The following is a 14183-nucleotide window of genomic DNA, read 5'->3' as shown; positions in this document are numbered from 1 at the left end:
GTTCGGGAAGGCTTCGGATAGCCCAACTCTGGGTTCTTTACTGATCGATATGAGAACCGTGCTGAGCATCTGGACCCAATCAATTCATACTTGCGAGCGGCTTATATCGGAACGATGTCACCAAGATCAAATATGCACGATCATGTTAACATATAAGGAGTGATTACGACCCAATTCCATTTCCAAGCGTTCAGATATAGAAAGGCAGTGTTGTATCCTGGTGCAATATCAGTGGCTATAGTCTGGATAAGAACATATCAACAAACGAGAGGATCTGAGCAGGAAAACTGAGGTTCTTGTCTGGCGTCTGGTAAGGTTACACGAACGAACGCGCGTATTTGTTCAAATACGGTTTGGAAGGCTAGAGCCTGCGTGCAAGCTGAACAAAGTCCAAATATTAGCCAGTTGAGCTAGCAATAAGAGTCTGACACGGACAGAAAACATGTATGAAAGCCTTCAAGGGAAGATTAGAAGGAACTGAAGTCACAGTAGGTTTACCCACAAAGGTCATAAGTCCGCCAATAGGTTGACCAGGCATTACGACACTTTCACTCTCTTCGGAATCCCCACAACCCGAGAAACAAAACTATTTGATGTTGATTGAGAAACACAACCAACTCGCAAATATTCATTCTCACAACTTGTGCCTGGGAGTGCTTCCGGACGCGAGCATTTGGCGTAACGCCATCGACGAACTTGCACTGTCTGGAATCATACTGTTGTGACGATCAGACAAAGTCACAAAGAAGAGACTGTTTCTCTCACAAGGTAAGGCAAATCTAACAATCATTCAGTATTTGTCAGCGATCAAGTTGATTTGGGGCTCACCAAGCACCGTGCCGGAATGGCATGACTGGGGTTCATTCGATACTTGAAAGTTACGGTATCAAGGAACACGCTTACATCAAAGAGCGCCTGTAAAGCCAAGTTATTTGGTGATGGTGCGTCATCGATCACACTTCGTACCGTCAACCGTGACCCAGCTGCCAGTGGCTTTACCTATCATACGAGCGTTCTATCAGCGAGTATTTGAAATACCATGTGAAATACCATGCTTCGCATCACGATACTGACCATGATTTCGTGTATTTCCTGAAGAGCTACCAATCAGCCTTATCCTTTGATCAAAAAGGCAAACGCCTGACATCGTCGTTAATCACACCCGACTGTTGATAGTCGACTGGACATATGACTTTGTGCACGTCAACAGTAATCTTTCTAATCAGACCTGAGTCCTACATTCATCATAACCATCAACTTCATCGCCATCCAGGTCGCGGACTTGGCCCCCATGCCCCGAAACTGTGTAAGACACCGCGTGATTCACAAGACCAACAGTGTCATTAAAGGGAATACGTACAATAAAAGAACATGGAGTTACCTGGTCTTGCATAATATGCCAGGCGGCGCATTTCAAGTAAAATATTGTGCTTAGTTGGTAGGGGGCCACAGCCGTCATCAATTAATTGTACAATGTCCGTAGGATCGTATCCCCACTGATCTGAAAAGGGGTCATTGTCGCCACCGAATTGCCAAAAACTGCACGTACTAATAAGGCATGGTAAGAGATTATGAATGTCGTTATTGCACCCTCTAAGTTCATAGCGTTGACCTTTGTAATTAATTCCAATCTTATGCACGGTTTCAGAAATATCGTTGGTTTGCAACTCATTATGTAGCACTTACCAACAATGCCCGCTTTCTTCCGGGGGATGGTGGACTGGGTTGTGTGTACATCGGAATATAAGAAGCTTCCGACATGTGTCGGTTCTGATACGGTGCTGCAGAAGAGCGAGGGCATCTCGAGAACTCGGCAAGGTGGTGGTGGCCTTGGACTGTGATTTCTTCCAGGATATTTGTCTTTGGGGTCCTCGACAGCTCCCACGAAGCGTACGTCCATCGACGTCTACATGTGTGGTAATCCTGACGAAGGAGGTCAAACGCAGCAGGGAAAGAATTATCATCAATTTCGATGACTTTAGGTAACATGGCGTGCTGGGAAGGAATTAGAGTAAATCAAAAGAGCAAATGGACAATGCAGGGTCGGTAACGGCCTTCACTGCGAGCTTTATAGCTTGAGGCGAGCGGTCTACATGTTTGCTCTCACGTCAAAATTGCTAAACAGACGAGGCATTGTATTCGTGCGAGTTGGTCGACTGCAATGCGGGGGAAGAGCTTGTCATTGCAAACAATGACAAGTACAAGGTGTATGGATAGAATGATTGTCGCCATGATGCGGGGATCATGCATGATGGTAGTCTCCATAGCTAGGGACTTGAAACGGACGTTTGTCGAATATTAAACCTTTGACAATGTAGCATAGTGGCATAACAACCAAATAATAACCTCTGTGAACGGTAGTTAGGAAAAACATCGCAAGATATAGTACGTACAGAGAACTCATGGAAGATTGTTCAGAGTAGAATTTGCATACCCAAGCTGGCTTTCAAACACGTAGCATCGACCGTAGATATAGATTTAGTCTCGAAGATATGATGATCCAAGTTGGAATTTAGTCGGTACTGATGAATTCAAAGGGCAAACAGGTATAAATAATCATAGAATCTGAGTGACTCTATCATCGAATAAGTATTAGTCGTAAATGCCAATAGGCAGGTAATAACCATATCGTCCCATGACCTGTTACCCCAAAATCCCAAGATCTCATGACCAAGTCGACCTACCACCATGGATGACAGTCTCCACCGTCCCACCAGAAAACCTTGTCTGCATCGCCCACGACAAGCACGCTTCTTGCCATCCATGCACCATTGTACACTTTTTCGATCCACCATCGGAGCACGGGGTGGCGCATAAACCATTTGAAGTAGAAATAAAACCTAACATGATACATGAGCCAATATTCTGATAATGTAGCATGCGACAAACCTCCAGTCGTAACCGTTGATCACCCTTGGGTTAACATATATGTGCTGCAGATTGAACTGTCGCCTCATATCGTATGGGAGCAAGAAACTTTCTGATGAAAAACATTCCCCTGGCGCAGACGCGCGGAACTGTATTGGGGGTGTCAGGGCAGGACTCGGACCCTGCATCGAGGCATTGTGTGCTGCTGGGTGGGTTGCTGGCAATTCGTATGGTAGAGGATCATTGGAAAGCGTGCGGTTAGAGCGCAAGGCTATCGGGAGAAGAGGATCTGCAGTGAAGACAACGATACCATTCCAGCAGGTGAATACGGGCACAGGAGATTCGACCCGCATTGCTTGATAGTCAGCTTCATCGAAGAAATATGGCCAGCTAGGTACCGAACGGACTGAATTAGATATATGTGAAAATAGAATTCGCAACTCACATTGCACTGGCTAGCTTTGCCTGTCGATCTCGAAGAACCCACATATCATATGCGCTTTACCACGATTAGAATGACAGGTATGCCATAGCAGCTGGATGTGCCTACCCAAAATGACCCATGTCTAAGCCACATGCCATGTCGTAGTCCCCATTGTTCGTTTCTAACAGCTCGACAAAGCTCTCGGGCTCGATAAATATGTCATTCGAGAACACCACCCTATCATACCCTCCTACTAGCAGAGGCTCCATTGCGCGATTACGCGTAGCCGACAGGAATTCAATGCGGTTGTTTCCGCCCATATCGTCGGGCTTTTGTACTGCTTCATCTCCTGTGAGTATGCGTCGTGACACACCCAAAAGCGCAAGGTCTGCATCCAGTGCTTCAAGGAGCTGAGGGGAACTATCGCCACTATGACTCTCAACGACAGAGACGAACACATTGTCCGGACCGAGATAGTGAATGACTTTGATGAGAGTGTCGTGCCAGTACGGAATAACATTTTCGTTATCGTGGAACATCGCAGCAATGAAAATTTTCTCTGAAACGGGATAAGCTGCGTTCGAGATATGAAATCAGAGGAGCTTACCTTGCTTTCCGTACCCTTGTTTTCGAGGATGTGCAACAGCCTCCTGAATGGAATCCCTGTACCGTACATCTCCAGGCTGTTCGTAGTGGACTCCGACCCATGTGCTCACACAAAACAGGACGATATACGCGAAAAGTTGTATCCTCCACAGTCTGAGATAGGGCACCAGACGCGGAGTAGGAGAACTTGGTCTAGATAATGGGCGCACACTAGCACCTTCTTCCACATTTTCCATGAGCGCATTTTCTTCCTCGGTAGTGTCAAAAAGTTCACGTCCACCAATAGGACTGCCTCGACGGAACATAACATACCCTTCCACAGAAGGGTCCCGGTTTCCAAAAGCCTTATTCCACCGATCGATAAGCAGGGGAAGTAGGAATCGAGAAGCTAAAAGACGGAGTATTTCGACGAGTGCGAAAACGGGCACTACGAGGATGAGGAAGAGTATGGCCCTCCAGCTTGAAGGAAAGGCAGGTGTCCATGTGTAGTTTTCTGCAAAAAACTTGTCGGAAAACCGTTGCTCAGTCTCGTTGTAAAGGGTGACGAAAATACAGAGGGAGACAAGGCCAGGAAAGCGGATAATTGCGAGAAAGATACGACAAATGACATGGAGAACGGCCTTAAGCGTTATGGACATGCGTAAAGCGGGAAATGAAGCCAGCGCTCACTAAACCGAGGTAAACGGGGGCGAAGGGAAGGGGAAAGGCGAAGTTAGTAGGGCTGTGGCTCATCATATAATTCAGCTAGAAGGTTGTGTGGTTCTTATATCCCGAAAGAAGGCAGACTCTATTTATTTCTCAACCCATCTATATATCATGTAACACATCAAGGATACATCATACGCGTTGCACAGCCAAAACTTTACCGACGGGTCAAAGCCCCAAAAAATAGAACACTTGCGGACAGGGCTACTCTGCTACACAAATAGGTACAGAAACGGTTGGTACAATCCTCAGTATAGCTTTTAAGGATACTACACTCGTACATCCAAGGTGGTGTCTACCAGAAGTCCATGAGACATTAAGAGCTGGGCTTTGCAAGGAAGATGTACCTCCAGGCTGGAAGACCCAATCATGGCCAGGCTATATCCATTTCCGCAGAGCGAGACCCGTGACACAGACGAGCCAATTACGGACAGGCTCCGGCAACAGCAATTGACAGAGATACGGTCTCCCCGTCTAGGAATGAGAGCACAAATCGTCGACGCGAACAACGGCAGGAATATCAGCAAAAAAGCCCGCAGCATTGACAAGTAGAAGACGCATCAATGATTGACAGATACGAGTTATGTGATCATGTCCGAGTTCGACATGACACCCATGCAAATAAGCAGGGTCGAGACACTCATAGACTGTTAGAACCCCGCATAGGACCTCCACTCGACAAATATTATTGGATCGCAGAAGAGTGGAAGACACAAGTCCAAGTCCGAGTCCGCGCGAAACCAGTTTCTGGAGTGCATTTTCCAATGATTCCCACGGTCTGACGAGTAGCAGGAATAAGTGATTGTATATTGCAGGCCCCAGCTATAACATATCTGCAGGTCGTGACAACATTCGGGCTTGCGTACTCATCAGTGCACACTTTACGAGGATTCTGTGTAGTTTGATGTTTCATCTCATAACATGTGACTCATCGCCGTATCATAGGTCACCGTTGAACGAAAATGCTCTGTATCTCTTCAAAATTCAAATAAAGACTGCCGCGTCAGTCCTTACATTACTTAGCGGTGCTGCGTGCTGGGTTTAATTCAGTGACCGGTAGCGCTGCAGTACTATGGGTCTCGTCGTGAGGGTAGCGCGGGTCCCACGGCCGCGGAGTAGTACTTGCGCGTTGGTCAGGATGATTTCCAAAAACAGATTTCCTCGGCGAGTCTAGCCTGAGTCTGACAGCAGCTGTCCCAGTCCAGTCAAATAAAGCCGCTATTCTCGCTGAGATGCTCTTTTTTCATCGCTTTCCCAGTCAAACCTCCCTCTCCAGGTCTTCTTGGGTTTCCTCCTCACCGTAAGTCACTCAAGCATTCAATAGAACTATATAAGCCTTGTGCTAGAATGTGCTCACTGTGATCTCCACCATGCCAGGCTGTCCCGCATTCCTGCTGTTCCCGCGCTTTAAGTCGTATACCCAAGTTAACACGATGATGTGGGATCTACGCGGCAACGACGCCCACCAAGATCGGCGGCGTTCTCCGAATCCCAGCTTTCCAATGCCATCGTGAGTTATAATACCCTTGATCTCTGTTGTCCTCAATAGCTAAGTATAATCGTATAGTCCTGGAATCCCACCAGCGAGGTACGCGGCGGTCTGTATGATGCAGCAGGTCGTCACTGATAAAAATGGCTATCACAGAGACCTGCATCGATCCCATGATCCGTTCCCCCGGCCGTTTGAACCCCTTGGTCTGCCCAACGCTCCGCGATCAGCGTCACCAAAGTGATTTTTTCCCGGTTTTTCTGCAATGAATGTATTGACGGGTTCACAACGCATTTCCCCACAGTCCCCGGTAAGCTTCGAATTAGATATCATATCCGTATGGTATTTATTCAATTTGCCGCTTTCATTACTTCATTGATCCCTTACAGCATTTTTTCACATGAGAACCCCCCTTCGCTTACCCAGGAAAGCTTCCCTTCTCGGGGGCGCGCACATCCCCCGCCGATCCCCCATGCAACACGACCACCCCCGTCTCCCTATATGTCTCTACCACCACCTCACCCTCTGATGTCTCGTCGTTCACCGCGTCCTCCACCCATGCCTGTCCCGCAAATTGTTTCAACGTCATTCAATGTCCAACCGTCATCCAGAAATAATCATACTGATGCACATGCTCACACTCAAGTTCATTCTCACAGACACGGACATCACCAACATTCTCATTCGACTTCTGCCATACCTAAGACTGTTCGTCGCACCACCTCACAGCAGCTCCGTTTCGCGCCACCCATCCAGCCTTCGTCCCATTCACTTCGGCACGCAAGCAGTTCGCAAAATTTGCACCGCTCACGTTCTTCACAACATCTACGTCCGCCAACGCCTCACTCGGGTCCCTCAGGTAATGGTCAACGATCGCGCGTAAACTCAGCAAATAGCGCGCATAGGCCTACCGCTCATCCTCAGCAGCAGGTGCAGCCACATGTTCACCAACAGGTCGTGCATCATAACGGTCATGTTCATTTCCAATATTCGAAGTGCACCGGGCGGAAGAAAGCACTTTGCGTGAGTGAAGATATAATATTAATTGAAAATTCAAGTTGAGTCCTTTTTGAGATCGGAATCAACTATCAAGGTCAACGACGCGAGCTTCGGGGCTGTATCAATGATGCGCACAATGTGAAACGGTTTTTAACATGTGTGTTGTTGGTTGACTGTTGCGGCATCGTTACTTATACCTTGCCCTAGCCAATTGGGGCTACAAAAACGGCGATATTGTAATGTTGGTTGATGACACCGAAAATTCGAGGCAAATGCCAACAAAGAAAAACATTCTGGATGCGATGCGTTGGCTTGTGAAGGACGCCCATCCTCATGATGCACTGTTTTTCCACTGTACGTTATTTTTTCGAACCTGGGGGTATAATTTCCGAATATCCTCATTGTCATCTAGACTCGGGCCACGGGGGACAGGTCCCAGACAAGGATGGGGATGAAGTTGATGGACTTGATGAAGGTAAGGGATATTCCTTTCTCTTTAGAACATCGTTAGATATCGACACTCGCAGTTATATACCCTGTCGACTACAAGAAGGCCGGATTCATTGTTGATGACGTGAGGACTTTTTATTTTCAACCTGTTTATGCTCTCATGACTTCAATGCAGGAAATGCACCGCATAATGGTACGCTTATCGCACGATAGGAGAAGCACACTGATCTGAGAAATTCCACAGGTCAAATCATTGCCAGCAGGCTGTCGTTTGACTGTAAGTCTTGACATTCAGCTTCCTGTTCGGAGCTTACAGAACCCCATCCATCCAGGCTATCTTTGACGTAAGGTCATTTCACATCGCGCCCATCAGACAAATCTGATAGATTTCTCTAGTCTTGTCACTCAGGAACAGCACTAGGTAAGTACCTCGTTCCGTAATGATAAAGGTTGACTGAAAGCCCACGACTGCCAGACTTGCCATACATCGTAAGCACGATCCTTGCTTCAGTCAGTACTAGGACTGATCATCTTGCAGTATCATTCGAATGGACGCCTCAAGGGAACCCATATAACTCAACGGGCTCAAGTAGAGAAAGCCACAAATGCCGACGTGGTAAGTGACTGCTTGGCGTTATGTACTGTGTGCTTCTGCCGCTTGCCTTCTATCTAGATATCATTCTCTGGCTGTCGTGATGATCAAACCAGTGCCGATACAACACAGGGTGGTATGGCTGTTGGGGCTATGAGCTACGTGAGAAATATATTCATTCAAATCTCTCCACCTGTTTGCAACTGACATACATGGACAGGCCTTTGTTAAGTCTTTATGTTGGTCGAGCGTTCTGTTTCTTCTTGCATAAGACTGACTTAGCGCACAGCAAGGAATCCAGTACAAAGTTACCAAGAACTGCTCAAGTCTGTTAGGGAAATTTTGAAGCAGCATTATCAACAGAAACCGCAACTGTCGAGCTCGCATCCCATTGTAAGCACTTGTAGTCGTAGTGTGGTGGATTCAGATTAACACTGCTTTTCTCAGGATACTAGTCTACGTTTCATCCTCTAGCGTGACGATTTTGAGTATTTTATTATTATGCTGCGGTGCTCATATTTTTTGTATCATATTAATCGACTTAGTGTTCTATGTATGAGACTAGTATTTATGTTGTTTCTCGTTGACGAGACATGTATGTCTAGTTCCGGGCGGTGAAAACGCACCGAGGTACTTTCGAATTAGCCTTTCTCATGCTCCGCATCAATATATTTTCACCCACTCGTGTCCACAGTGATTCTAATGATTACCCAAGAGTCAAGTTACCCCCGCGCTTTACTTGTTTAAATATCAATGTTAACTATAAGCAATCTGCTTTTCGGCACTTGAGGTGAGCAATGTTTTCAAAGCACACCATGATCTCGAGGACGACTCGGAATGTAAGTAGTGGCCCGGCGTGAACTGACAGGGATGCACCAAAGCATAGTATCACCGTGGATGTAGGTTTAGATCACTGCTGTGCGCTGACAGGTACAACTACTAACTGTCATACTCCCGCTAGCGCTGCCTTTAATAGATATGATTAGCAAAGTTAACATTAACTCTACATACGTATCACGCGGCACTATTTCCAAGTTTTCCTGACTGGTCAGATGTCATCTTGTTCATAGCGCCGGTATGTGCCCTGACAGGCTGTACACAGGCAGTGACTCCATTGAAGCTTTAGCGCTAAGCGGAGGTCATCAGGCCAGCCTGACTGTCAGTGGTACTCAGGGTCTTACACACAGTGCGTTTTTCTCATAATAATGCTGGTTGACGCTCAGTCGCCCCGAACAGGTGACCTTGCCGCAGGACAGAATGCATACCATAGACAAATATTGGAAGGCACCGCTGTGTCACAGGAAATGACGCACACATACATGGGCCATAACACTCGATCGTATAAAACATTCTTAATAAGGTAATGTTACCCGTTGTGACACTTGGGCAGTTTTGGTGATGCATGCATTGACCTCATGTTAGCTTTGAGGGGCCCACCTAAACATGCAGCAACAGCTAAGTACTCGCACTACCACTCTCACTACTATCACTCTCCAACGGACGTTTCAATTGCTTCCTCCCAGTTGGATCCACTCAGGGAACAACACATACCGACATAAGCGTTACCACCACAACTTGTCATGGAGTCCAGTTGCCCGTCCGACAACACTGTAGACGTAGACCAATCCAGTTTCTGGGGCGCTGGGAATTTAAACTGGGACGAACATCGAATAGGATGGGCAATCGCGGGAGGATGTACTGTGCTGGTATGTCCATCCTTACCAGTTCATATCCGTCCCAATCATTTACCATTGACCCCATGCAGACAGTTCTTATTTCGATGACTTCAGTCTTGCGGCATTGCCGGTACGGCACCATTAATCTTATAAGTACCAATCAATTACAGTTTTTCACATTAGAAATTATACCAAACCCAGCGAACAGCGTCAAATGTGCGTGCATCACTTCTTCCTAAAGTGCGGTTTTTCATGTCCTGTCATACTCTCAGTCTACGAATCTTGTACATGCCACCAGTATATGCTATTATTTCATTCTCTTCCTACAGATTTTTCCGGACCTACTCATATTATGTGCTCATTGAAGTCGGTCAGTTGTCGTGGCAAGTACTATCGCATGCTTACTTGACGGCGCCTCCATTATCTTAGTATATGAGGTAATAAATTGCTATGCATACCTCCTTTGACTCATCAACACCTGCTTAGGCCATCACCTTGAGCGCATTCCTGTCTGTGGTTTTTCTTTTGATTGTATAGACGCCTTACTTACTACCCGTTTGTTCCTATGCTAGACTCCTTCTGGTTGAATTCGTGGCAGCCACGTGCACAGGTCGCGATGTCACAAAGGCAATAGAACGAAAGGAAAAAAGGGATTTACCAAATCCTGTGCGTATTCCACTTGACATTGGCCACAGCTGCAACATTTCATTTTGCCTATAGTTTTGCTGTTGGAGATACCGACCAACAAAGGTATGTTTGTTGGTGACGCTTTAGTGATAGAAGTATTTTTCTCATGCACTTCTTCAGCCTTACTTTATGTATACCCTCAAGGTAAGCCGCCTGCTGGGTGTTTTGGCAAATGCCCACTTTTAGTATAGTGGTCCGTTTTACAATACGTCATCATCCGGCCAGGTGAGTCGAACTAGTTCGCATACGGATAGACATCTCACATTCCAGCAGCTGTGTCTATCGCTGGTATCATCTGTCAAGTGCACAATTTGCTTTGCGAGTCTACACTCTTCAGCTTATATTTCGCCAACATCTATCTCGAAACCTTGAATTTTGCCAGCGTCAGGTATATTCATCGTGATCGAACTGTAATCCTTAACATATCATGAATAGTGTGGCATCCTATGGTCTTTCGTTATTTCTCGATTTGACCAAGGAGGAACTGCTTGGACGACGGCCACGGGCTAAATTTCTCTCCATCAAGCTCATCATGATGTTCACCTTTTATCAGTCATGTGTTGTGAGTTCTTCCCGCCTATCTAGCTATTACACGACTTTTACCCCCGAATGATTTGCAGTTCAGCGTGCTAGAAAACCGTGTTATCAAACGTTTGTTCTTTTCAGAATCACGACTTACTTGATGCTGACATGAGCGTCAAAGCCACCGAATTTTGGACTGTGGACAATATTGTAGATGGTTTAAATGCGCTGGCCATTTGTATTGAGGTAAGCTCTCACCTCGGGGATACAATGTAGGAACCTCGTGTTGATTTGCAATACGACAGATGGTTTTCTTTTCAGTATTGATGATGTGGGCTTATACAGTAAATGAGTATAAAGTGGCAGAGGACAAGAAAACAAGCATATGGCGTCCATTATGGGACAGGTGCGTCTATGTTCCATGCCTAATGGACATTTTAATTGCTGATATCTTCATAGCGTCAACTACTGTAAGCGCTTTATGATATTTTCCTAAATTATTGCCTAATACACCACCAGGGGATTTTATCTCAGAGTTAGGGGGATCATTCAAATTCTTCTTTAACCGTGCCTGTGGCACCTCGTCAATACACCCAAGTAGGAAGATCGATTTTGCACAGGCATTTGGGGTTGGCGGTAGGTCAATGGCAGGTGACGATGAGTTACCAACCAAGGAATCAATAAGGCTAGCCCCATACCCCTTTAGTGACACTCACAACGCTGCTGCCACCAGTCCCATGTTGTCATGAATAGGGCCAAATGAAGTGGACTGGGGCCGCATGTCGTGATGCTATGTGTTGTATATCTACAAGTACATCTCCATTACCTATATCTACTGAAGGACTCTCACTTCACTTTCTTGCCCTTCTCGCTATTATGAGCATCTACGCCCATGTACATCTGTGCTATTGACTGTTAATATGTTGGATTGTGCCTTCATGAGAGGTTTGGAACTGACTAATATGATGCGGGATTACAGTCAGTTCTATTGTCAATTACAGTAATAGATGCCTGTATACTACGTTTGCCATTGTCTTTTCCTTCTCATCCTCTATTCCAAAAAGTGCTTGAATGCCTTGGTGACATCACACTCTGGAAAGTGCAGTGTATAGTTGTCTGTGTGCGAATGAATCTGTCCGTAGGTCAAGCACGGCTATCAATCAGATCTTCACATGGAGGTGACTTCCGCGCACCTAGCCTAATGATAGGTGCGCACCTGATGGTGTGCCACCCTAGGGCAGCCCATGCTCCCTGGCTCAGAACATTAGCAATCAGTGATGTCGTCATATTATCCGCTTCAGATATGATCACATCAGCCGAGCAGTATGATCCTCCGCTGCAGGAAGAATGCAGATATGGACATGACTTGTTTGTGCGTGGGTGCACAAGTGATTCAGATGGCGATGAGAGGCCAATATATGTGGATCTTGAGCTGGATGCCATTAAATTTGACGAAGAAGACATATCAATCTCAGTGGATATCGATAGCATTATCTGGACGACGAAGACATTGAGATTGCGTGGAACCATTGGTATCTACATGACGCCTCCATTTCATTCCAAGCCAGGCATCTCGAAGCACAATCACACCTATCTGGATCTCCTCATTCCACAGTCAGAAGAGGATGCACACGAACCAGGAGGCAGGGCTGAATGGCTGTCTCTACAAGTGAAAATGGATTCTGTCCCCCATCTATGCATCGGGCGCATCTCATCTGCAGCTTCCACCCTCAATGTGTATATTTTCTTCCCCCGCCTCAAACACGACGATTCCATTAGCGGCAAGAAAGTGACCATAATACCAACCGAGGTCGAAGACATCTTCTGGGACAGAGTGTTGTTGCCATCCATTGGTGATTGTGCCGACATTACCTGGCAGGCGTACATGAAACAATCGCTCCATGAGGCCAGATACAAGAATAAGGGGGGATCTGGAGCGATGGGCGGAAGGGGGACTCCAAAGATAATTCCATTGTCAAACGATGACTTTATGGAGGTGCAGGCGAGAATGCATGATCGAATCAAGGATGGACGGATGGAGCTAAGCATGTTCGGGTCATGCTTCTTCGTGCTCGAGGGCAAGGGAATCAAGCTCATTACCAAGGATGGCCAGAGGGGGCGATTTCAAGGACCTGAAGAAGCCCTGCTTCGAAATCTACCTGACCTGGATTGGCATTACATGATGGACAGGAAGCACGGAGAATTAATGGTCGATGTCGGGATCTCATTCACACCACACTCATCAGATGTTCCTGTGGTAGGGCTTTGGAGATTAGATGCATTGGAGGCCTCCTTTGGAGCAGGGGGGTACAACAAAGGACAGCTGCATCACCACAACACCCTCTCACGATATGGTGCACTTCAGGCTGAGATGCAGAGGGAGAGATGTCAGCAGACCCTATCAGCAGGACTATTCTCCGGATCCTGCATTTGTATGTTCTAACTTTGGTGCATGAAAATGCATGTTAGGAGGGCCAGGATTCCAAATCCAACTTAGGGACAATGATCAGGACCCTCTTGGCTTGACATATCATGCTTCACTTCCTTGATTACTAAGCAACCCTTATCCCAGTAAGCCACTCAAATTGTTAACTATTTGCAAAACTAAAATGATCAGATCTCCATGATAGGCAAACAAAATTTCACATAAAGTATCTCAAAACTTCCATTTATATGTATATTACATAATCACAAACTTTTACTTGCACCCGTTACCTTAAAAGGCAATCTGCAGATGTTTTAATAAAATCTATGAAATAATGATAAATTGCAAGGCAATATAATTAGGCCAGAGGGTTATGAGGGACCTCCAGGGTCGCTTCAGGCGTGGGAACGGCCTTCCCCCTTCAGGGTTTTTTTTTTCGTCTCCCCACGGTCCCTCGCGGCCTTCCTGGACGGCCGCCCGCAGGTCCCCCCCTTGGAGAAAATACGGCTTCGTGGCCTTCCAGGACGGCCGCCAATGGAGGGCAGTCCATTTTTCCCACGGCCCCCCCTTCCCACCAGGGTTTCAGTTCCCACGCTCCCACGAGGAAACCCCCGGCTCGCGGCCTTCCAGGATGGCCGCCTGTGGGGGGGCCGTCCATCTTCCCCATGGCCCCTCAGATTTTGGTTCCCCCCATGCTCCAGGGGAGGAAACACCAGCTTGCGGCCTTCCAGGACGGCCGC

At 46.7% G+C, this 14183-nt stretch overlaps 6 protein-coding genes across 6 annotated transcripts; 3 read left to right on the top strand and 3 right to left on the bottom strand.

The window, feature by feature from the left end:
- Window positions 1–45: 45 nt before the first annotated feature.
- BJ212DRAFT_358979 (caspase domain-containing protein) lies at window positions 46–2291 on the bottom strand. The gene is made up of 15 exons (XM_041343001.1): window positions 1687–2291; window positions 1550–1631; window positions 1361–1501; window positions 1240–1302; window positions 1146–1192; window positions 1075–1092; window positions 967–999; window positions 904–915; window positions 829–853; window positions 766–779; window positions 639–716; window positions 503–586; window positions 436–454; window positions 267–379; window positions 46–217 (listed from the first exon to the last, which is right to left on the bottom strand). The coding sequence occupies exons 1-15, from the start codon at window positions 1987–1989 to the stop codon at window positions 191–193; spliced, it is 1059 nt and encodes a 352-aa protein (XP_041191692.1). The 5' UTR covers window positions 1990–2291; the 3' UTR covers window positions 46–190.
- Window positions 2292–2680: 389 nt separating this feature from the next.
- On the bottom strand, window positions 2681–4134 carry BJ212DRAFT_1274132 (glycosyltransferase family 69 protein; the record flags this gene model as incomplete). The annotated part of the gene is made up of 5 exons (XM_041331140.1): window positions 2681–2840; window positions 2890–3258; window positions 3314–3367; window positions 3419–3851; window positions 3900–4134. 5 exons carry the CDS (start codon window positions 4132–4134, stop codon window positions 2681–2683), a joined length of 1251 nt encoding a protein of 416 aa, XP_041191691.1.
- Window positions 4135–4702: 568 nt separating this feature from the next.
- On the bottom strand, window positions 4703–5449 carry BJ212DRAFT_1362250 (uncharacterized protein). The gene is made up of 2 exons (XM_041335942.1): window positions 4951–5449; window positions 4703–4898 (listed from the first exon to the last, which is right to left on the bottom strand). Exons 1-2 carry the CDS (start codon window positions 5143–5145, stop codon window positions 4761–4763), a joined length of 333 nt encoding a protein of 110 aa, XP_041191690.1. The 5' UTR covers window positions 5146–5449; the 3' UTR covers window positions 4703–4760.
- A 1091-nt stretch (window positions 5450–6540) lies between these two features.
- Window positions 6541–8823, top strand: BJ212DRAFT_1362245 (caspase domain-containing protein). The gene is made up of 15 exons (XM_041335941.1): window positions 6541–7115; window positions 7167–7248; window positions 7299–7445; window positions 7504–7566; window positions 7619–7665; window positions 7717–7734; window positions 7786–7818; window positions 7874–7885; window positions 7938–7962; window positions 8017–8030; window positions 8080–8157; window positions 8215–8295; window positions 8354–8372; window positions 8423–8526; window positions 8581–8823. Exons 1-15 carry the CDS (start codon window positions 6594–6596, stop codon window positions 8605–8607), a joined length of 1272 nt encoding a protein of 423 aa, XP_041191689.1. The 5' UTR covers window positions 6541–6593; the 3' UTR covers window positions 8608–8823.
- An 890-nt stretch (window positions 8824–9713) lies between these two features.
- BJ212DRAFT_1481971 (organic solute transporter Ostalpha-domain-containing protein) lies at window positions 9714–11767 on the top strand (the record flags this gene model as incomplete). Its single annotated transcript, XM_041340345.1, has 17 exons — window positions 9714–9839; window positions 9899–9939; window positions 9993–10025; window positions 10082–10179; window positions 10239–10246; window positions 10296–10318; window positions 10382–10475; window positions 10530–10559; window positions 10617–10640; window positions 10688–10721; window positions 10770–10884; window positions 10932–11058; window positions 11117–11147; window positions 11200–11264; window positions 11324–11424; window positions 11478–11488; window positions 11538–11767. The coding sequence occupies 17 exons, from the start codon at window positions 9714–9716 to the stop codon at window positions 11765–11767; spliced, it is 1191 nt and encodes a 396-aa protein (XP_041191688.1).
- A 554-nt stretch (window positions 11768–12321) lies between these two features.
- Window positions 12322–13461, top strand: BJ212DRAFT_1481970 (uncharacterized protein; the record flags this gene model as incomplete). The annotated part of the gene is made up of 1 exon (XM_041340344.1): window positions 12322–13461. The coding sequence occupies one exon, from the start codon at window positions 12322–12324 to the stop codon at window positions 13459–13461; it is 1140 nt and encodes a 379-aa protein (XP_041191687.1).
- Between the last annotated feature and the right edge of the window lie 722 nt (window positions 13462–14183).

Source organism: Suillus subaureus, assembly GCF_016647635.1.
Source record: "Suillus subaureus strain MN1 chromosome Unknown BJ212scaffold_21, whole genome shotgun sequence".
In the NCBI taxonomy this organism is placed as follows: Eukaryota; Fungi; Basidiomycota; class Agaricomycetes; order Boletales; family Suillaceae; genus Suillus; species Suillus subaureus.
This window is presented reverse-complemented; position numbering and strand designations above follow the sequence as displayed.